The 23,913-nt window shown below is 41.7% G+C and overlaps 1 protein-coding gene across 8 annotated transcripts in view; it reads left to right on the top strand.

The window, feature by feature from the left end:
- BEND7 (BEN domain containing 7) overlaps window positions 1-23,913 on the top strand; it is a 47,545-nt gene that overhangs the window by 7,270 nt on the left and 16,362 nt on the right. For all 8 annotated transcript variants that reach the window (XR_014573487.1, XR_014573488.1, XR_014573489.1 and 5 more), the window contains 4 exons: window positions 6,646-6,945; window positions 13,117-13,239; window positions 15,653-15,918; window positions 20,741-20,966. Coding sequence is in view for 4 of the 8 variants with exons in the window: in XM_083803536.1 (XP_083659662.1) it covers window positions 6,646-6,945; window positions 13,117-13,239; window positions 15,653-15,918; window positions 20,741-20,966 (915 nt within the window). In the remaining 4 variants the exon portion in view is untranslated. The remainder of the gene's footprint in view (window positions 1-6,645; window positions 6,946-13,116; window positions 13,240-15,652; window positions 15,919-20,740; window positions 20,967-23,913) is intronic.

The following is a 23,913-nucleotide window of genomic DNA, read 5'->3' as shown; positions in this document are numbered from 1 at the left end:
GAGAATTTCCATCTTCCTAGACAAAGGATGCAGTTAAGCGCAGCCTTTGCAAAATTCCGGGTGAATCTATTGCTGCTGCCTTTTGCAGGTGAGGACTGGCATCTTTTTTTTTGTTTTGTTTTGAAGGGAAGGGCTCGGATATCTAATATCAGGAGAGTGCTCTCTCTGAAAAGCAGGACGCAGCCCGGAGTGAAGTACTTAAACCTTGAATGTGATCAAGATTTAAGACAGCTCTGTCTTCAGCTTTTAGCAGTTATCAGCGTTAATGTGCTGTCAAGGCTGCTAGCCCAGACTTGGAAACACAAGCCCGTGCAGGGACCGTACAACCAGGGTTTGCGGACAGCGCCGGTTAAAGCCAGCTTGTCTGTAAAAATATCTTTTGTATATACCACTTTTTTTTTTTCCCCCAGTCATAATATTTTATTATCAACACACAAAAAAAAGCGGAAAAAAAAATATACCTCCAGACTGAGTGTTTTTACAATGCTTTCAACTTGAAATTCAGGCTCTATGTTTGAAAGGTTAATGTAGAAAACTAATTATATTATCCTGGTAACCAAATGTGTGATGAGACATTTGTCTGTGTAATTAACAGTGAAGAACTTTTATAGTTTCATAAAATCGAATGCTGCGCGCAGGGTGCTTGGAGCATTTGTTTTGAAGAGATGTCCAAAACAGAGATGTTTATGACTGATATAAAGTGGAGCTGAAATGTACTGTAATGCAGGTGTCTGTGCATTTTACAGCATTTCACGTTGCTGAAATGGAAGGCAGCAGATTAATAACGTTAGCGTGTCATGATAAAATAAATAATGTGTTCTTGGAGCAGGGGAATGATGCATAAGTTACTCACTAATTCCAAGAATTTATTCTGTCCCAGAAATAATACCCTTTGCAATTTATTCATAGAGGAAAAAGTTGACTTACCGCAAGTCTGTGAAGTTACTCGGTACTTTTAATAGAATTACATCCCAAGTATGGTTGTTGCAGTAATAGCTGCTATTATTAAGACTGCAAAAAAGATCATTTGAGAACACAGATGTATAAAATAACTTTGTCAAGCATTTCCCTTTCGGGGCTGAAGCACGATCTTGACATGGGGTATTTCCAAGATGACATTGTTGCACTTTTTTTTTTTTTAATTCTATGACTCTGTTAGTATGTAAATGTAGAAACAGTTGCTCACTTGCAGTTTCCTGAGTGATTTAGTTGATGCAGTGTGGCCTCAAGTCTGTAACTTTGGTATCTGATCCTACTGGCTGTTTTTGAAACTGTTTTACCAGGCTCTTTGGAAGAGTTACTTTGTTGTGGCTGCCCTTGGGCCACCTCATCTCATTCATCTTCCAAGGAAACAGCCCTCCGGATTTGCGGTGGTCCCCGGGTCTGCCCCGGCTTTGGTTCTGCAGGTTGCTTTGCTCATATGCTGGTGATGTTCGTTAACTTCCTGGGTCTCGCAGCAGGCAGGGGGATGGATCAACCCGTGGGCTTCCGTACCTAGTTTTGGAGCAGGGGCTGAGGCCAGCTAATCCGAGGGTGCTGATTCAGAAGGTGCTTTGTGTGGTGATGTGAAGGACGGTAAGTGCTTTCAAACATCATTTTAGAGCACTGGTAGGATGCCTCACCTAAGACGGCTTCGATATCCCTATATATTCGCTAGGGGTAGTAAAAGTCCCAGGCTCATAACTCATGGTGCTTGTGTGACCCTCTGACATTGTTCGTGACCGCCGCTCTCCCTGTTGACTTGGGTTTGAAGCTTTTAATTTGCAGAGCGTGTTGTTGCCTGTGTTACTTGTTCAGTGTAGGTTCTTACATGCCAGCGAAGGCTGGGGATCACTTGTTTGAGAAATGTGTGCTTATCCAATCGGCTTAGCTACACAGTTGCTCAATTCAAATTATCCGCGGAGCAGTCACAACAACTTTCCATTCGGTTTAGGAAACCTTTTGATCTGATAAGGAAACAGGCACACGGCTCCTCTATTTTCCCCACGCTGGACTTCACAATTTTCAGGAGCCCTGAAGGGTACGAGTTAAGTGGCAAAAATAGCTGAGTTTTGGAAAGCTAGGGCATGACGTAGGTATAGTTTTTGCTGAGAAGGGTTGCCTAACTCCCTTCTAGGGTAACTCTCCCTTCTAGGATAACTGTTGTTCTTTTCTTGAGCACCGCGTAATGTTCACGGCGGTGTTTCGGCCAGTGTGCTGACTTGGGCTGCGCACCGAAGGTGGGTGCCGTGCATGCGTGCACCTCCCCGGTTCCCTGCAGTACTCCGAATTAGCCCTTACAAGTTCTTCAAACACGGGCAGCTGACTTTTTTGCTGGCCCCATTCCAGGAAGAGCACCATTCAAGTGGCGTCTAATAAGCTGGCATTTAGTAAGTTTGATTATATAACCCGCGTGCTCTGTCGCAATTTCTTCTGGGCCCTCGAAACTTGCAAGCCATGCCTCGACTTCTACCTTTTCCTCGTCTCTGCGGCCTTGTTTCCTTACAAACCGAACCGATGCTGTCACCTCGTGTGTGTTTGTCTGGGTGTCTATTGCTGTACTTCCTACACCCTTAATAATTTCTGAACTCACTCCAATTCCAGCTTAGTTTGACACAGAGGCAGAAATCTGAGATACCGAGGTCTTGCAGTAGGCAGCCTGATAGAGGTAAAAGTCTTGTTTATATAGCCAAGAAGGGAAAATTTCCCTAGGAGTTTTATCTGCCAAACCACAACAGAACACAAAATGAGACACTAATTCATAGAAAATCAGACTTTATTAGAAGTCAGCTACGAATACTTCCCAAAATATTTCCCATAAATGCTAAAAATAATGAAATTAATTGCAAAATATCAGGCCAAGAGAACATTACAGTTACTCGTTTACATAAGTCAAAAGGGGAAAAAAAAAACATTATACAGTCCATTATCCAACCTTAACTCATTCATATATACACTTTGAAAGATATGCATTAATTACATTGCAGTATAAAAGAAGTGGCAACCAAATATGTAATTAATGTTTTAACGAATGGGTATGGCTGCATGTCGCTTTATCGCTCTTTGTAGCGCTGTGATAGTATTTGACAAATTATTTGGAAAAGTCTAATGACCTGTTTGTAGGCAGCGAGCCATATTTATATGAAGTTCAATAAGCATAACAGTGAAAAAATGCTCAAGCATCCAGAGGCAGAGAATTAATGAATTATCAATGGTATTTTATTAGCTAAAATTGTTAACAGTTGTGTTACTTGAGCCAGCGGCACGCCTAGCACGTGGATGCCACCTCCTAGGAGGACATTTGTTTTATATCTGTGCGTTTTAAAATTTTGACATTCTTGCATCTTTCAAAGCAGTACGTTTTAACACTGTGCGCATGCTTGCAGTAAGGAAAGAGATTGAAAGTAATTTGGGGGGAAATCACTTTTTATGAATATTTGATGTAGAATTTATGAAAAGGCTTTGTTTTGTCCTTTGTTGTTCTCTAAGATTACAGTCAAGCCATGCGGAAAAAAAATAAATTATATATAAGGGGCCATCATAGAAATTACTATAATAGTTATTAAAAAACATTGCTAATACATTTCTGCTATGACTCTTATTTTCACATGCAAGCTCCTAAACAGGGCTGTAATTTGCCATGCCTGTCTGTTTTGAACAGTAATTTGCAAGTGAATTCAGTGGTTTCAGATAAAACCCGAAGGGATTACACGGGCAATCTGAGAGGCAAAACCTGGGGCTGCAGGCTGCTGGCGGAGGCAATCCCACCTCCTCGGGCACGTACCCACAGGGCTTCCAGGGGAGGGCTGCACCGCAGCAGTGGTGCTTCGGAAGCCCAGAAGAGGGGAAGAGATGCTGGGTTCTGGCAGATGGGCTGGGACGCGTGTTGCAAACGCTGCTCCTCCCAGTCCTCAGCAGCTAAGGAGCCTCTCAGGAGGCTTATCACAGACAGGTAACGCAGCAGCAAACTTCTCTTTTCTTTATTATCCCGTTCAGCATTTGAAAAGGAAGGCTGGCTCTTCCATAGGATGTAGTAGCTTGAGCTGTTTGGTTTTTCCTTTTTTTTTTTTTTTTTTTAAATTACATAATTATCTATGAAGATCATCAGCAGTGGAATAGGTGATAGCAGAACTCTATCGTTGGGCTCTAGAGCTAATAGCCGGATGAGATAACCAGGGAGCAAGAAGTTAAATCCGTTCCTGCAGCAGCCCTCACGTTCAGGCAGGCAGTGTAACGTCCGCTCGGGTTGGGAAGACTGTAGCTGGGCAGTCACAAATTAAAAGCCATAAAAAGATGGAAACGTCGTAACTGGGTTGGGTGGGTGGATGAGTTGTTGTAAACTTGCTGTAGGCTTGACCTAATCTTCAGGGTGTGTTTTCAAGGACCTTCCTTCCAAAGAGAACGTATTTTGTGGGGGGAGTAAAAAGTTCATAAATGGGAAATCTCCCCAGTTTCAGTAGGGAGCTAGGTAAATGCAAAGATATACTTAGGTAGGAGTTGCTGAAATTTCGGGATGAGTTGTGATATAAATGTAGGGATTTTTCTCTTTGGAGGTAAGCGTGCTCACATCATTATATAGGAAGACCTCTATAAAAAGGAACATGCAACCAGAATCAGGGCTGAATAAGCTCAATTAACATTAATATTTGATGTAATTGGGTAAGGGAAATTTAATCTTTCAAGCAGCGTGTCACCTGACCAGCAGCGGAGCATGCAGTCGAGTAAGCCTGATAGGAGGAGGTGGGTGGGAAGCTTTTTTGACGTTTAGGTACGTTTTGCTATTAAACACCGACACGAGTGGGTAACGTAAAGCTCCGAGAGCGCTACGTGCTGCTAAGTGGTACGACAGGCAGGGATCCTCTGATGCTGTCGTGCCGTGGAAGCGTTGGGAGCTGAGACGTGGGCAAGAAAGGCAGCCTTCAGCGCCCAGATCCGAGCGCCTCGATCACCGCAGTGCCGCGGTACTCGGGGGCCTCTCCGTTCCCACCGAGGCTGGGGACTGCAAACGGTCAGCCCCTGGCTGGCTTGGGTCCGAGGAGCGTAATTTGTTAATTAAATCACCCGCGCGCGCATCGATCTGCAGACGAAACGGCAAAATGAAACGTAATGTAGAACTTCCTTGCAGATGGCTTTCCTCGACGCTTCGGCTGGCGCGGAGACGCCGTTACGGTCCTTCGCACGGGGCCGGCGAGTGGTTTCGGCGTTGGGACTGGAAGCTTTCTTGCAAAGCACCCGCTTTCCTCGTTGGAGATGCTCTGGGGTTCTGCCCAGGCTCGGTCCGATCACTCAGCTCATCTCTGCTCTGCTCCCTGGCCACGTCCTGAGTGTCCCTGGGTGCGCTGGGCTTGCCAGTGTCCCCGGCACGTGGAGCTTGGCTCGTGCAGGGTGCTGGGGAGGGAGATGCCACTTTTTTAACTCCCTGGTTTAGCAGAGCACCTACCTAAGAATGGTGCTGTTGAATTGATAAAACATTTCACGTGGCTGGCGTTAGCACACTTTCAAATACCTTGTTGAACCAGAGCCAGTGCACACTAGGTTTGGGTTTTGGAGAGGGTTTTTTTATTATTTTTTTCTGAAATTTCTTCTCTATTCCCGCTTTTCCAAAAATAGGTTTGCTTTGGGAAGCGGGAATGTAAATTGAATTCAGTATCCCAATTATTACTGTATTAAGTATACTATAAAGGGTCAATTCATCAGTTTCTTGATCTTTGTTATTCCATTTGCTTAGGGTGTTTGATTTTTCTATTACCAGTAAAATAAAAAAAATAGAAGCTTCTTATTTCAGAAGTGGTTATGAACACGTCCTTATTACCAGCAAAATGTAATGTATGCTTTAACGAGCAAAATAGCTACTATCTGCCCAAAACATATATATTCAGTGTGCAATCAGCAGTTTCGAACATAAAATTAATACTTAAACGGTGCCAGGAGTATTAAAGTATGTAATTGTTATTATTTAAATGTCCTGGATTTATTTGAAACAGTCACATTTTTCTTGTGTGTATTTTCATTTTGTTTTCCTAATCTACGCTTTAAGACACCCAGCAGTTAGGCTACGTACGGTTAGACACGTATTAGCTGCTTTTTAATTTATTCCTGGGTAATCCAGCATTATTAAATTCTGTGGAGTGAGGAACTGATCCTGTTTATTAAAATCAATAGGTGCAGTGTTACTCTATGTTAGGGTGTGGTGTGGTGGTTTTTGTGTTGATTTTTTTTTATTTCCTTTGTAAAATCTGTCCTTAAGCGTACAGCAAACTGCTCTACAAAGGTCTGCTTCCTTAGGCTATACTCGGAAAATATCCGCTGATGTCAATGCCTGAATAGGATCAGTCTCTTAAAAGGATAGATTATTTGAAACTGCTCTAGCTATTATTATTTCCTTCTGGAGAGAAATAATCTTGCTCATCAAAGCCTTGGAAAGGGCATCAGGAAAGCCAAGTTCAGCAGGTCTTTTAACCATGTGAGACCTCAGCTTCAACTGTGTTAAAGCATAGCCTAGTGTGCACCAACTACTGCTCATCCGTGTCTTTGCTTTCTCTCTTTTATTTATTTATTTGTGTACTCCAACAGCTAGGAACTCTTATTGGCATCTAAAATCACTAATCTCAACCCATTACCGTTTTTGCTAATTTACAGTGATAACTGTGGCTCTGTTTTCATTAGGAGATGAAAGCCGGGAAATTAAAAAACAAATTACAGGGATGAGAAGATTACTGAATGACAGCACTGGAAGAATCTATCAGCGAGTTGGCAAAGAAGGAGAAAAACTGAAGGAGGAGCCCCAGGATTTAGACTTAGCCTGGGCCCAGCGCCTGAATCCCCCCGCAGAGTCCCAAGCGAGCCTTCATCCTTCCCAGAGCGGAGCGTGGAATGAATTGTCACCCCAAGCCAGCCATTTTTCAGGGCAATACGGAACTCGATCCAAAACGTTCCAAAATCAAACGCGAGCCGTGACATCCAATGGTATGATCTGCATTAGATACTGAAAACAGTCCGTTTTTTCTTTTTTTTCCTTGTGCTGTACTGAATATCTGCCTTTGTTCTGATGATTTATTGTACCGCTGCACTGAAATCAGTTATAGTTCAGAGTCTACGAAATGAGCACATAGTTATCACTTTGAAAAGGTGCGAAAGTGGGCACAGTGCATTCTGCTACCATCTGTCTTAGCTTTTAAAATGGATTCCTGGTGATAGGACGAGAATTACTCAATTCTGTTATATAGGCTTAATTCCTTTCCAGTACTTATTAAAACAGCTTTTGCCATTGTTATTAAATTCATAGCTAATTAAATGTCAACTGGTACCACCCCTCTTTGCAATGAGTAATGTAGTACAGTTGTGACACCACTTGCGGAGCAGGATTCTACTGGCTTTCATAAGGTGATGGAATCAGGCTTATAACTGGCCACTGAACTTCAGGTACGAAATCCCACTGGAGCCCTAGGGTTTTATTCTGATTAGGACCAATGGAGAAGAGAGAGGATGGAGTCTACCTACGAACAGCATGTACTGTGGTCTGTTTTGATCTGACAGAGAAAAGGAGATGGGTTGTGCCTTTTAAATGCATTTCTCTTAGTTTTCACTCCCAGAAAAAGAAGGTTTTACTACCAAATTCTTGAAGGACTTCCTTAAGAAAAGGAAAGGAAATTAAGGTTTTGCTCCTGATACAAGTCCTACGCTTAAAAAAGTTTTCATATTCAGGTTCGAACATGTAGAAAATAAAAAAAAAAAAAAATTGTCAGATTGAATCTGAAAACACTATCAATTTTCAATTTCCAGTTGGTTCTGAAGGTATTCATGCTTCCCATAGAGGGGCATCTGTTGTGAGTCCTTATCTAAAGGCACACGTTCTCATTGCTTCTAACATACAAAAAAAAAAAAGTATTGTTATTATTCTCAGTACTGTCCTTTAGGAAGTAATATCCCCACACTAAAAGGCACGTGGTCTTAGAATTCACAGGATCGACTGGGTCTCTGTAGATAATGATTCACATAGATGTGCTGGGTGACGTGGAGAAAGATGTTGCAGTAAGTCATGCTAGGTTGGTTTGCTTTATAATGCTTACTAAACAGTGGTGGTTTTTTTTTTTTTTAGTAACTTAGCAGATCTAAAGGAGAGGGGAAAGCAGACACTTGTTTGGATTTTGCATTCAAGTCTAAAACTGCACTCTCAAAATCCCACCGTAGCAGCCCTCTAAGTGTGGCAGGACCTGAATTTCATTACGCATCTCCCTCTTTGGCTTGAGAGTCCCTGGGCACCTGCAGGGGCAGTTCTCAGCACGCACAGGAGCGCCCGAGCCTGCACAGCTTAGGTGCCTGGTTCCTGGATCCAGCAAGTAGGTGGAGCAGCACCTATATCCCCTTAGGGGTCTGATTCAGCAGGTGAGCTAAACCATGTCGACAGGATTTGGCCCCATCTGCAAGAAAATGTCAGCTTTTTAGCTTTTCGCAGGAGGAAAGATTTTTTTTTTTCTCTGATTTGTGATGTCGTACAGGTTAGCGCGGTCTCTGAGACGGTCAGCTTGGGCTGAGATGAGCTCCCCAGCTCGGTAGGACGGATGCCCAAATCTCCCATCTCTCGGGGAAGTGCACCAAGGGAGCCTGGGTGGAGGCACCTTCCACCCCTCCCTTTGCAGCTGCTCTGCTGCAGAAAGGAATGCGATCTCTAGGCTATTACATAAAGCTGGGTGTGGGCCCTCTCCTCTGGTCACCTTCGCAAAGCAACCTGCCCAGTTCTCTGAGGGCAAGGTGATGGGTGTCTGCCCGCAGCAGGGTGTTCGGGATCCTGCTGGGCAGTCCCACTGCTGGGGCTCTGGTGCCCCGTCTCTGCAAAAAGAGAGCTGCTGAGGCATTTCTGGGCTGCAGGCAAGCTCTGAAGCTTCTACTCAGCTAGCACACAGGTCTTTGGGGCAGCTATGCTGAAGTCCCTAATTCCCCCCAGTCCCTTGCATTGGGAACCCAAGTATCTAGTTCAGTATTTTACATGTTATTTAAAGGATGGACAAAGTCCTTTAAAGCTGGTTCTAGTAACGCTGAGCAGTACATCAAGGGAGATGCTACTTCTTGGGATTTACTTACCACAGTGTTTAAATTCATGAACAAAACTGCTCGGATAGGAAATAAGACGATTATTTAGGGCTCTTAGGCTTAGGTCATGACTGGGGAGATGTCCAGGCACATATAGCTGGTGGTTTGAGTCCAGAAACTGCTTCTGTCCACTGGATAGATCAAACCATACAGTCATTTAGGTTGGAAAAGACCTCTAATATCATCAGGTTCAACCATTAGATACTGTATGGGAAGCCAGGGTCTGGCAGATACACATTGTAGGCTGCCTGGATTACTCAGATTTGAAAGTAATGGACATCTGAATCCATCTAACTAGTATGGTTATCGACTTGCAAGCTAAAGGTTGTTCAAAGGAAGGCTGGAATGGATGTTTAATAGATGCTGGTGTGTAGAAGGCAGGTGTGGGGAAAAAAATGTATTGCCAAAGATAGACAAAGAGAGATAAGGAGTAACAAGGAGAGACTAGAAGTTGCTGCAGCAGAGGGAAGAACAACATACTTGAAAAGCAAAGTGATTTTTTCCAAGCTGGACTTCAGGAGGCAGTTCTACAAGTCAGGGTGTCAGGTAGACATCTGTGACCCACTGATTTTAGTGGATTTTTGATTTTAATGGCCCCCTCTTGGGGCCATAAGCAGTGGTAAGCATGCCTATCCAACTAGAATCAACAAACTCAGCGTCTGGCTAAAATATTTGAGTCTCATTTCTGGAGCTCTGTAAGAAATCCAGTAGCGATGCAGCAGCTGGATTTCTTTTTTTTTGTTTGTTTACACCAAGATTGTTTGCAATGGATTTCACTTGCATGTTTTTTTCAAATACAAACTTGTGCAGTAATTTTACCCCGATTGAATTTACTCTCAGCAGATCCAGCTGCAAGGACCGCTGTCCTGGGCTACTCGCAGCGCACACAGGGGAAGCAGTGTGTTTGTGTAATGTATTTGTGTCTTCTCTCAATCATACAAGCTAGTATCAAATTCACATGCTGGCTAGCTTCCAAAAAGAGAGGGGAGATGGCTCTTTAAAGACTCCTTCATAAAAATAAAAAGTCTGTTCTCTTTTTAAAATTAAAAATTGATTTATAACAAGTTGAAAAGGGTTGCTTTTGTCCTCTAAAAATGATAAAGATAGTGCTTGGAACAATGACTGAGAACACTCTCTAAGATGTTTCTTACAAAACAGTAACTGATCAGAAGAGTGAGGATAGGAATAAAATAAAAAACCCTCATGAATATGTATGGAGTCAGTAGAACCCTGCTTTGATTTGAAATATTGGTGGTCTCTCTTTCCCATTTCCAGTACCTATGGTAGATTTACATGGGTAATTTCTATCAATGCTAATGGGGATTATAATGTAAATCCCCCATGCCTCAATGGGAAAATAGACCCTTTGGTTTTCCATCAGGAGACTGAGTGCCTGCACGCTTTCATTAGGGATGTATTATATTGCAACAGGGAAGACAGACAGGTATTTACTGATCGAATTTGCTTTGTCCAATTTTTACTTGTAATTCAGCACGATGTAGAGTCTTTGTTAAGAAGACAACAAAAGCCACCAGCCCTGTCTCCCACTGTAGTCTTTTCAGATATTATTTCCAGAGGCCTGCTGTACGGGATTTTGATGAGGAGGGAGGATGGGCCTTATCCCAAGGAACTTACTTATCCTAAGGAACTTGCTAGTCTCAGCAGAGAAGAGAGAGAGCACCGGAGAAGCCTGCAGGAAGGGATGACGAGGATTTCCTTACTATGTATTTCTCTTATTAATAAAAATCTCCTGATTTTCTGGGAAACAGATACTCCCTTTCTGCAGTACCTGCTTGTCTTACTGAAAAGTACAGAGTTATGCTGGTGCTGTTAAGTTTGAAAGTAGTCGTGAAGCTCACATCTGCTTTAAAAGGCTACATTAACAAATAAGTGAAAGGATATTGGTGGAGCCAAGTTCAGGGATTCTGAGTAATCTGCAAAGCCAAAGATAACATTTGTTTTCCCTATGTACTTGTTACAATGGGCTAAACATGTTATGGACCATTGAAAACATAAAATCCTATCCATGCCCCAAGGAGCTTTCAGTGTGAATAGACAGGGTACAAAGGAAGGATGATTTCAAACTAGGCAGGGTTGTGCTGAGTCAGTAATCTGGTTTTGTTTTAATATGAGGCTCTCAGCCTGTTTTCCAGATTGCTTTTTACTCTTAGAAGTTGTTATAGTTACAGCTGTAACCTTGAAGAAGAAAAGCCAGTGGAACTATTACATTCACGTTTATTAGATTCTGAGAGATTCTTAAAATGCTCCATTTATCCTAATGCAGTGTGAACAGTTGTTGTCCGTGGATTTGTTGTCCGTGGATTACTGAATTTTCAGTAGTGGGGACAATCAAAATATGTGAGGAAAAGAGGAGAGTGGTACCCAGAAGACACGAGCAACCTTTAAGTGACACATCAGTTTAGCTTTGGAAGTAACTCAGCTCTGGGAGAAAAAAGCACCAGCTTTCTTAAGTCTGATAGATGACACATAAGGTCTGACAGACTGAATGGGACAAGGAATAAGTACCTGGGAAGGGAGTTTTGAGGAACGAGGGGCACGTTGGAAGAACTAAGAAAGGGTGGGATCGGTCTAGCAGTGGCCAGATTTTCAGCCGTTGAAAACGAGGATTGAAGCCAGAGGATGTGCGTGGGTCTGACATCAGTGGAGCCCTGATGAAAAGAATGCAAACCAAACCTAGAGAGGTATTAATAAACCAGTTTGGCTTCAGAGGAAAGCAAAAGTAATAATGAAAAATGGAAGGATTTATGAGTGAAGATTAAATGAGTTGCTTATGTTCGCTTTAGCGAAGTAATGATAAAAGGGCACCTGATAACTGTCAGGATATGGAAGAAAAAGGGAAACACGCTCTCTGAAGTCCACCATATGTGACACCAAGTGAGATGATTTTTGTTAGATCCATTTGTATATATCTTCATAAAATGATCATCCCTCCTCTTGCATGCTTTGATGAGCAGTAAAACAGCCATCAATTTAAATGACGCTGAGCACATTCTGAGACGAAGGGAGGTGCGTTCCATCTGGCCTCGGTTGCAAGCAGACACTGCTAGGTGTTTTGTTGAATTTTGAATTTTTTATTGGCAATATTAAAGCCAGGGATGCGGTTATTTTAAACTAAAGCACAGGATGTAACTGTTCAGGTAAAGCTGGAAAACTCTGAACTGTTACAGCCTAATTCAAGACCTACGGTGCAAAACTCTTGGAAGGCAAGGCAGTAATAACAGCATTTGAAAAGTGTGTGAATCCAGTTAAACAGTAGTAAGAATTACTAGAAAAGGGTAATCTGTTGAACTACTGTATTCATCTTCAAGGAGAAACTATGGAAAACCCATCTCATAGGTCAGAGTGCTGGAAAACATGCCATAGAAAACAATTCCACGCTAGCAAACAGAGGAGCAAATCTGAAAGCTTTTCTTGCTGGTGATTTTTTTCTATTCTTTTTTCCATTTTGTTTGGGTTTGGGTTTTTTTGTGTGTGCGTGTCACATTCTCTGAATAGAGGATTTTATTTTCATTCTCAGTTCTTCGTGTGGTAAAGAATCACATGTAACATTCAAGCAGTTTAAAAAATTCTTAGGCCCTCATTTAATGTGCAGTATAAACCTTTATTACGCAGCCTGTCTTCATTCTTTGTAAGACTGCTCTGGGAGATGGGCTTTTTTGTGTGTGATAAAGTGAGTATGTTTATAATGAGGTTTGGTGCTATTGTTATTCAAGATGAACTAGCCTAACAATAGAGAGCCCTGCTGTGAGGAGTGCATTGTATTCACGCTCTGAGCAGTCTTCTCCAGCCCATGTAACATTGCATCCTTTACTGTATATAATTGCGCATCCTAGTAATTGGATAAAACTTAGCATCCTCTTCCTCTTAAAAGGGACCACGCTGAAAATTATTTGCTCTCTTGCTTTGGATCTAATTTCGCGATCAGGCCTAGTGATAATAGTTTCAGATTCCTGCTGGTATTTTTTGTTTGTGTGGGTTTGTAGGGGTTATATCGCCTCTGACGTATTTCGTTCCTCTCTCTTTCAGGAGAAATCCCAATGGTGAATTCATCAATTGGACCAAGCTGCTGTACGTGCAATTGCCAGTCAACTCTACAGGCTATTCTTCAAGAGCTCAAGACCATGAGGAAATTGATGCAGATTCAAGCAGGTACAAAGACTGGTCCCATACGTCTGTGTCCATGTCTAGCATCTTCTTGTTAGGAAAAATAGTCTCTTAAGACAGAGATCTATCTGGACATTCAGCAAAACCTGGGCAACCCGGACCGTTTATTTCTGGTTGGTTGGTTGGTTTTGACACATTGTTCAAAGTCAAATTTTCACAGGCTCTGTGGAAATGTAATTTTTACTTTTTCTGTAACATGGGACGTGAACTTGTAAGAATCTTTTGAAGCTGAACTACAAAAATAATAGTGTGGTTAGATACTCTACTAGTGGGAGATGAATAGGTGGGTTAATACGCCACAACTAACCCTGGTTTGTGTGTATTTGTTCAGAGGTGCCAAACGCTACTTTGCCTGTTATTACCTAGTCCACTAATCTTAGGGAAAAATAAACAAAACAAAAACAAATTTGGAAGGCAACCTGAAGTTACTGGATAGCACTTCATTCAAAGATTTTTCAAGTTGCAGCTCCGCGGTAGGCTAAACTGAGCTAGCTGCTGCATGTTGTGGCCTCCACCCTCCTTCAGACTGGTCTACCATTTCCTGTACTAAGCTATTTCTACTAGCTGAACTAGCAGAAATCTGTTCACTGGGGAGGACTCTGGGGGCTAAGTTTCTGCTAGGTTACGAGCTGAAATAGAACAGCGCAGAGCTAGAAGAGCACCAGAGCCAGCAAGATAACGAGACTGGCAGCTGGGAGTTAGGTAGGTGATCGAAGGCTGCCATGAAGCGTACAGCCTCTGTGCTTTGTAAAGGGTGGTGTTAATCCTAATGAGGAGTTGGAGACATTGGAGGTTTTTCAGCCGAATTCCCCATCCATTGTGAGCGATAGGGAGTGGATCCATGGAGGTTTTTCTTACAGTAACTGGATAACAACTCTGTAAGAAAAGAGAGCGTTGAGTAATTCCCTGAAACATGGGTGGAGTGAAGGGCTGACTAAAGTCCTTGTATCCCCAGCATATAGTGCTTTAGTGAGCTAAGGGGAGGATCAGATAGGTTTTGTAATACCACTTGATGCAAATAAAAACGATTTTTAAAAAGTCATCGATGTACGAAGAAGTACACGAAGGCCCAGTTTTACAATATTTTCTGGGATAGGGATTTCTTCACTCACGTGTGCTGATTTTATTGAAATTATGTGCATGATTAAAATTTTTTTGTGGTGTTTATGCCAGAAGAGCTGGCTCCTCAATAGCAGGAGTATTTCGTATTTATTATGTATTTACAATATAAAAACTTTGTTAATTAGTGAATCTCTTGATGAAAAGACCAGGGAATAGTCCATAGTTTCTGGTATGCATGGAAAAAATGTTTTTTCAGAGAAAAAAAAGTTTGGTATTTTTGTTGCTAAAAGAAAAAATGTAAAATGTGAATATCTAAGTGAAAGTGTAATAACTTCTTTTGGTATTCAGACACCCTTCTGTCTAAATGATAAACTATAAATTACAGCACTGTAAGTCCTTACTAGAAATTAAATACCACAGAAATAATTTAATAAACAGTATCACAAGGTTTGTTTTTTCCCCAAGTTTTGTAGGCGAGAACCCTTAGTAGTTCACTTGTAGCTTGAATGAGTTTGATTTGCATGTGGTGAAACATAGATGTCTAGCACTTTAGTAGGTTTTTTTGGTTTTCCCCTTGATCTTGATAAATATTAATACAAGTCATTGTATCTGCATAGTGTTCTGCCGGAGGACTGGCTCATGTTGATACGGGTTCAGGATTGGTGCCTTAATTTGTGCAAATGACAGTGGATACTAGAAAACGCAAAATATCGATAATTATAAAATACGGTCTCTTGGGTTTCAAAAGTAACACATGAACTGTCAGTTTCTGTATGAGCAAAAAAAAACTGATACAACTTGGGGTTAGTTTTTTTTCCTAGAAATTAAACTATTGAATAGTGTTTTCACTCATTCTTGACATAATGGTACTTGAAATGTTCTTGCTGAGCTAATTAACTTGGTGACTACATTCAGAAAAATAACTGTAATTGCATTAGCACTTGTGTTATTTTATCAAGAAAAGATGCTCAAAGACAATGAGATTCTCAGTCATTCAAGAGTATACAAATTAATCATTGCTTAAGCCCTTTATGTCACTAACTATCCAGTGGACACTAGGAGGAAGAGCCACATATTCCCGATTTTCCTAAAACTATTCATCAATATGTCTGGAAATACCTCATAGTGGAGCTCAGCGTCATTATCCCCATTGTACAGATTGGAAAATTATGCAAAGGTGATAAAATGTAACTGTTCCACATGCACAAACAGCACTGAAAACTGTACCATTTATCCAGAAGATGAGTTCAGTATGCCTGTAGTTTAATGGTGTGTCTGTGTGGTTATGCATGTTTCTTTGTCTATAAATTTAATTCATTACTTTTTTTTCATTCAGTTGGAACTCAAAACAGACAGCAGCCTCCTGTTCCTCTGATTTGTGCGCAAAAGTCGACAATATCAAGAAAGAGAAATAAAAAGAAAAAACTACCCCTCAAAACTGCTGAACCAATTACCATGAATAAGAAAACCAGCACTGCAGAGAATGAAAAGAAGCTGTCAGCAAACTCTGAAAGATCAAATCTGCAAGCAGTTGAACCCCCCCTAAGTTCAGAAACCCCTGTTTCAGGATTTGGAATTATCCTTGAATCAACTTCATCAGATGTAAGTTATATTTCAATACATTGAATCACATGTGTTTAAAGCACTAATTTGGGAGAATCTGTACTCATGTCAGCTTGAAATGTATTTCCTCTTCTTGCAAGAATAAACAAGAAAAACTTGGGTAGATTTGATGGAGACAGTGGAGTTCAACATGGAGAGTGCTAATTAAAAATTGTGGGTGTTTTTTTTTTTTGTTTTTGTTTTCCATCTTTCATGAGCATGAAGTTTGGTCTTGAATTCAAGGCTTCCTGTTGTCTGAGCTTGCAGTGGAAAATTGTTTTTCTTTACCTGTCCTGTTGCCAAGAGCCACCATGAGATCAGGAGCTGTGGAAAGTGCTCTGTGTATAAAGATTCACAACCCTGTTATTTGTTGATTAATTCAAGTAGTCCACACATCAGCCCTTATCCTGCCTAGATGTGCTTCACTGAATGCCTGGCTGGTCCTACTGACCTCAGAGGACTCCTCACCTCCATAAAGTCCATACCTGTCTTTGCTGAATTGGGTTCTTTAGTCTTCATTGCTGTGGCTGCTGTGGCCTTGGCACTGTTGATGATGTCCCTGTGATTAAAGGGGCCCAAATTTGCTGCTTTTAAAACATGTACTTGTCACATATAAAATTGCAGTAAGCATATTTTCGTGATTCACATAACATGTATGCATTGATAGAAATTTCATGTATCTGGTGGCTGATTGGCTTTGTTTAATGACCAAACAGATGTAGTCTGAACAGTTCACTGATGAGTAAACTGATCATTAATTTCTCTAATACATTTTTAATTTTGAGAAGGCAGTTTCCAATTTCCTAAGTACTGTGAGATAGAAAAACATAATTAAATTCAGTATCAATAAGCGTAAATGAAAACAATGCTGCAGATAATGTTCTACCTTTCTGGAAGTGGGAACTAATAATAAAAGAGAGTAGTCATGATAATTCAGTTATATAGATGCAAGCCACACCACTAATTAGATTGCAGTCTCTTGCCATAGAGTCTGTGTAGTGATATAAAGTAACTAGTTTGATGCTTTTTCAAAGGTTTTGTTGTATGATGCTTAATAATGTCTGAAGGAATGTGTTTGGGGAGGGACTTGTAATTTCGCTCCAATACGTGATTTCTGCTTGTAATTTTTCTTCGCTTGTGGCACTCTCTTTTAGTTTGAAACACAGTTTTGAAAACAGTTTTGTACTTGCAATGGAATTTAATTTGGCTTTATGAATGTGTTTCATTGCTGGACACAATCCTTTGTAGGTGCCAATTTGAACTTAAAAAAGAACAGAAAGCATGTGGTTCATAAATCAGATCTTCATCTGCCCTCCCGTGCTTTGGCCCCTGTTTGCCACAGCAGTTGTTTGAATATATTTACAGAGCCAGAACCCCAAGACAAACAAATTGATTTTGTTTTGCCTTTGGAAAGAAAACAGTTGAGTTCTGAAAACACATATATTTAACAGTGAAAATAAGATGTGACCTTAAACATTTTGAAAAGGCTAAATAAAGTCATTTCTTTCAGACTGAATGGTGGTATTATGTTTTTCTATTTAGTCGTAAGCATCTCTAGTGTGCTCACAACCAGCATGTCTGAGTGCTTAAAGAAACTGAAAGACATTTTACACGGCACCATAAATTAGCGTTCTCTTTACAATATTGCATGCGTTGTGGGTCATACACAAATACTGCTGCCACTGCTATTTTTCCAACGTTTATTGAACTTTAAGAAGATCATAGAATCATAGAACATCCTGAGTTGGAAGGGACCCTCAGAGATCATCGACTCCAACTCCTGGCTCCACACAGGACCACCCAAAAATCAGACCATGTGTCAGAGAGCGGTGTCCAAACACTTCTTGAACTCCAGCAGGCTCGGTGCCATGCCCACTGCCCTGGGGAGCCTGTCCCAGTGCCCGACCACCCCTGGGTGCAGAACCTTTCCCTAACCCCCAGCCTGACCCTCCCCTGTCCCAGCTCCATGCCGTTCCCTCGGGTCCTGTCGCTGTCCCCAGAGAGCAGAGCTCAGCGCCTGCCCCTCCGCTCCCCTCGTGAGGGAGCTGCAGGCCGCCATGAGGCCTCCCCTCGGCCTGCTCTGCTCTGGGCTGAACAAACCCAGGGCCCTCAGCCGCTCCTCATACGTCCTCCCCTCTAGAACCTGCACCATCTTTGTAGCCTTCCTTTGGACACCCTCTAATAGTTTTATGTCCTTTTAATACTGTGGCGCCCAAAACCACACACAGCTTGAGGTGAGGCCACCCCAGGGCAGAGCAGAGCAGGACAATCCCTCCCCTCGCCCAGCTGGCCGTGCCGTGCCTGAGGCACCCCAGGGTGCTGTTGGCCCTCCTGGCTGCCAGGGCACACTGCTGGCTCGTGTTCAGCTTGCTGTCGACATCTCAGATGAAGATCCCAGCTTCATTTATATAAAACTGGGGCTACATAACCCAAACCAGTGCAGTTAGTTCAGGCTTGCTAAGATGAAATACTGCTGCTTATGGAGATGGAAAAAGTCTGTGTTTGGCTCGGTGAGGTCAACCCTTAATCTGGCCCACAAATCAGATAACCCATTTTTTAAACGTAATGATCTGTTACTCATAGATAAATTTTCTTGTGTTTGTTTTACTGTTATAAGATTTCATTTATAATCTAATCATTTCTAATCTAAATAGTACAACCTACTGAAATGTCTAGGATTAACTCTAATTCACTACCTGTTAATTCTAGCACTGGTATTCAAGTCTTACTTTTTTTCATTGTACAGGAGTAGTTTACACACCGGTTTCTTATGCCAGGATCACTATCTGTTAACAAATGCTTTTCCTTTTGAGAAATCACATTCAAAATGACCGTAAAGTTCAATTAGATACTGATTGCCTTGGATTGAAAAACAATTAGCTACTAAAGGAAACCAAGAATAAATCAGTATTTTTCCTTCAAATTCTTTCACTTATATAGAAATTAATATATTTAATATAAAGAAGTCAAAACTAAAGTAATATTGACTCCTTTATGGCGATGCAGAGGTGAGGTTTCAACTGTATTTTACAGCTGTATTAGTGAGAAAGACTTGTCTGTTCTAGCCTGCTTGTATCGTCGAGGTCATCTTAAATTGTCTATTGTAAGACCCAAGACCAAAGCAGCAAAAATAGGGTAGGATACCTTCATCACCATGACAACTACATTCCGGTTTTTGATTAACATGAAGTAGAATTTTTCCCAAGTAGTAAACTTGGCCCACATTTATTTACACATGAAAATCTTCATCACCAGAAACTGTAGAAGTGAAATATAAAACCCACCTACATCAGAAGATTGTCAAATAGAGTAACACTGACAAAAAACTTTTTGTCCAGAACAAGCTGAAAATATTATGTGTTTTTCAGACTTTTTCATTACTATCTGCGTATTTTAAGAATGTTCATCCTGGCTTCCAAAAGCATTGTGTGTGATCTTCAGTTTCATGTGTGTATCACGCAATGTACGTTGTGTATAGTGTATGCTTTGGAAATACTGCTTGCTGTAACTCTCTTGATATTGATTTTAAAAATCCATGGGAAAAGAGTTACACAGCCAAATCCTTCTGCGATTGGCAGCCATTTCTTCTATCTAGACTCAAGAAGTTTGCAGGTGATTTGATGCAGGCTGGCATTTGCTCTTGTTCTGTAAACATTTTTGACAATACACCCTCGCTGGTGAGTGTATTTTCATGCAAGGAAAAAAAAAGAGCAAGTCGTTAGGAACAAGGCTGTAATGTTACGTTATTTTCTCACATCATGACCACAGATTTTAATTTCTTTTTTTTTTTAACCCCTTTCCAAGTTCCAGATAATATCTTAAAATATATAGTCTTTTCACGATGCATCTTCATTCTAGATATATAGTTTTTTCCATACGGGCACCTTGTGTAAGCATTGTGTGGTAGCCATCGAAGAAAATGCTATAAATGTTGTTCGTGTAATTTCTGATTTGTACAGACAGGGGCAGCAAAAAAACTCTCAGAAAGGGGACTTCTCAAAGGCCTTTGTCTGCTTTGGCCCAAAGTGTGCTTGAGATGAGTCATGTGAAATACAACATGATTTTTCCTCCTTCATCCCCTCCGTCTCCCTTTCTGGAAGTAGCATAAATCATCTGTGATTTATCACAGAGGGTTGTTGGGTGTTTTTTTTTGTTTGCTTTTGTTTTGTTTTGTGTTGAAATAATCTATGTATATGACATCATCCTGTTCTGAGGCTGCATTTGGGGGATATGAAACTGAGGGAGAAGTAGCTAATCAGCAAGCACTGGCTACAGAGACAACCTCTAAGTCGTCCTCTACTTTGCACGGGCTGTATTTGCACTAGAAGCCCTCTTGGGAAGCTGCATGGAATGGACTGTTGGCCCTGCCGCTGTCCTTCCTGGAAGCGCCTGGCTGCCTCGCAGCATGCTAATCTGCATCATTTGGCAGTGAAACAGGTCCATAAAACGGGTAGATAAACGTCCAAAAAGCTTTGTATAGGAATATTGCTCCGGGATGATCCTCTGGTTTGTAATATTATCCAATATTGAAAGCTATCTCTTTTCTTTTTGTTAGCTATACGCCTTGAAATAATGTCAGTGATTGTTAACTCTTACGGTGGCTAGACATAAGTGTGATTATTTGATTTTGCCTTTTAAGGTTCTTATTCACTGATGGGGTTTGATTTCAATGAAGTAGGTACTGAATGGGGTGCTGAATAGCTGGAAGAAAATTCATGGTTTGATTATTTAAGTGATTGTAAAGTCTTGCCAGATGCATGATTGAAGTAAAATAATGTGTTTGAATGCTATTTTAATTAAAACATTCATATTCTTTTGGTAGCCAGAAGTGCAACTTGCAGAAGGCTTTGATGTCTTCATGCCGAAATCTCAGCTGGACTCTATATTATCAAACTATACTCGCTCAGGAAGTCTGCTCTTTAGGAAGCTGGTCTGTGCATTTTTTGATGACAAGACTTTGGCTAACTCTTTACCAAATGGCAAAAGGAAAAGAGGGCTCAATGACAACCGAAAAGGACTAGACCAAAATATTGTGGGTGCAATAAAAGGTATGTTTTTGCTTACTTTCATATGTGTAATTAGAACACATTTGCAGCTAAGGAGAATCTAAAGGGATTAGAATTTCTGACGTGCATTAGGTCTATTAAAATATGCAGTCTTATTTTTATTCCCTTTCATTCACTTGTTAAAAATAGATTCTACAGGGACAGCTTGTGTTAAGTTTAAGCCAATGATCCCAGTTTCTGAAGTCAGGCTCTAAGGCTGGAATCTCAGTGTTCTGTTTAAGAATTCTTTTTTCCTGGATATCAGCGACACAAGGAAATCTTGAAAACATAATGACGGCATAACTGTTCATCTTCAGTCAAAATTCTGAGCCTTCTCTACATCTGACTGCATCTGCTCTGTAAATAGTTTAATAGTTGGTGGCTGGACTGGGAAGAGATAGGGGAAGATTTTACCAGGACCAAGAGATGAGCTTGATGCTCATAAGAGCTGTGGTGGTTGAACTGGGAGCAAGTTTCTTAGTTGGTGTTACCTTATGCTGGGTATTTTTGTTAGCGATCACTGCTTTTGGGGTTCCAGAAGGAAATATCTACTCTCAAACACTGTAATCACAACATATGAAGAGCTAATATTACATCAGAGACTCTGAATTGGATTCTACTGTTTTGAAGATACTGTTTTGCCCAGAGAAGCTGTGGCTGCCCCGTCCCTGGAGGTGTTCAAGACCAGGTTGGATGGGGCTTTGGGCAACCTGATCTAGTGGGTAGCATCCCTGCCCATGGAAGTGGGGATGGAACTAGATGATCTTTAAGGTTCCTTCCAACCCAAGACATTCTAGGACTCTGTGAAATTGCATATAGCAAGAAAAATACCCAAGTTACGAAAAAGCCCTGCAAAACAGGGCTTATTTTAGGGTCCTTGACTTGTCCTGAGGTACAGACTGCTAACCTAGGAGATAAAAGGCAATGAGAAGAACTTCTGTAATCACACTGGCAGCAAAAGGAGGCAGGGGAACCTTTTGCAGCCACTGCTGTGTGTAGTTTCAGGCCCCCTCCCCGTGCAAGAAAGACATTGACATACTAGAGTGAGGCCAGCGGCTGGCCACCAAGACTTATTGTAGGACTGAAACAGGTAAGTGGTGAAGTATGTATGCAAAGTGGCAAACGAGAAGAGGCTGAGAGAGCTGGGTTCAGTCAGCCTGGAGAAGATAAAGTTCAGGAGAAACCACATTGCTGTCAACAACTACCTAGCGGGATGGTGTAGAGAAGATGGAGTCCGACTCTTCTCAGAGGCACAAGAGGCATTGGACACAGGGAAAATTTCAACAATACACAAGAAGCTTTTTCAACGAGAGGGTGGTGAAACAGGGGAACAGGAGCTCGGAGAGGCTGTGGGATCTCCATCCCTGAAGGTATCCAGAATTTGACTGGACGTGGTCCAGAGCATCATGATCTAGTTGGGTGTGCTTCAAGCATCAGGATGGACATGGAGATGTCCAGAAGTCCCTTTCAACCTGTGCAATGCTTTAATAAAGTGGTTATGTCATAGTCCTAATGCATCTTGCAGAGTTTCTGGCAGACTTCCTTGCAGTTCTGCCTATAATTACGGTTCAATTATAAACACTACCTATTTTTCTAGAAATCAATAATCTGTGAAAATTTGCAGTTGAATTCGCTCCATCTGTATCTCATTCTTCCCTAAAAGCTTTAATAAATAAGTTAAGTGGAAGAGATAGGTTTTCAAAATTACTTTAAAAAGAAAGAAAAAAAAACAAAACTCTACTTGGAGTAGCACTGTTGTAAAAAAAAAAAGTTTCTGAGTTGATGCAGTGGCACTATTAAAATAGCAGTCGTCACCCACTGCAGAGATCAGTGTTTCTCAGGAGCTGAGCTCATGTTACCAGCGCAGATCCTGAAGCTTGGTTTAACCTCTTCCCTTGGTCCCAGCAGGGAAGAAGAAGGAGTTTCAACAGATAAATTTTGTCTGCGTTGGTACTACTAGGTACCGCTGTAAGAACAGTGATCTTTATTGGCATGTACAGGATTGCCCAAATGCTAGTGCGTGATCCCTGGTAGGGGAGCCCCGTCCTAAAAGCTGTGATGGAGTAAGGTGCTGAGGGCATCTGAGGATCTTTACTCAGCCTGGCTCCGATGGCACCGTTTTTCCCCTCAAAGAGCTGGGCTATCAAGCACTGTGGTTTCATTTATTCCAAGAAATGGCTGAGTCAGTATGAAATCTCCATGAGAACAACATCATGTTGTTTGCATTATTTCATTAGGACGTTCCTCTACCAGATACCCTTTAGTGGCACTTTTAGGCCTTCTCTGTGGCAGAGACACGAAAGTGGGGGGAAGAAAAGGCTACATTCATGACAGAAATGAGCAGAGAACTTAAAGGAGAGACTGTTTGCTTGAAAATTGCTCTCCTTGTCTGAAAACATTTTAACTGCCATCCTTACGGGTAATTTAACACCTCTGTAACAGGATGATTAGCCAGGAATAAATTCTCCCTTTTGACTTTGGATATTCAGTGGCACTTGTTGAATCAGTTGCAGTGCTTCTCCTGGGCAATCAATTTCCCTTGTGAGCTGCATCAATCTTTCCCTTAGCGCTCAGAGGAGGGGGGGAAGAGAGATCAGAAGTGGTTGGTTTTTTTCCTTTACGTTCCTGACAACAAGTCCAGCCCTGCACGAAGGTCCGTTCCTGCAGAAGTAATGAGCTGTGATCAGATCTGCTGGGGAGATTTATGGCACGGGGTGAGGTACAGCTCAGGTGGACCAGAGAGGTGAGGTCCCACTTCTGCCTCCTTCCTATTCCATTCCCGCTCTTGCTCTCCGAGGCTGCTGTACCCTCTTTACACATGCAGCCAGCAGCAAGCAATAGCCAAAATTTCACCTCGGGCACGTGTGGAGGGTGGCCTGGGGACAGCCTGGTGTCCCAGGTTGTCCCCAGGCCCCGGTCACAAACACAAAGTGCTGTCCCGTGTTTGAAG

Source organism: Anser anser (assembly GCF_964211835.1).
Source record: "Anser anser genome assembly, chromosome: 1".
In the NCBI taxonomy this organism is placed as follows: Eukaryota; Metazoa; Chordata; class Aves; order Anseriformes; family Anatidae; genus Anser; species Anser anser.
The sequence above is the reverse complement of the archived record's forward strand: the minus strand, read 5'-3'. Positions and strand labels throughout refer to the sequence as shown.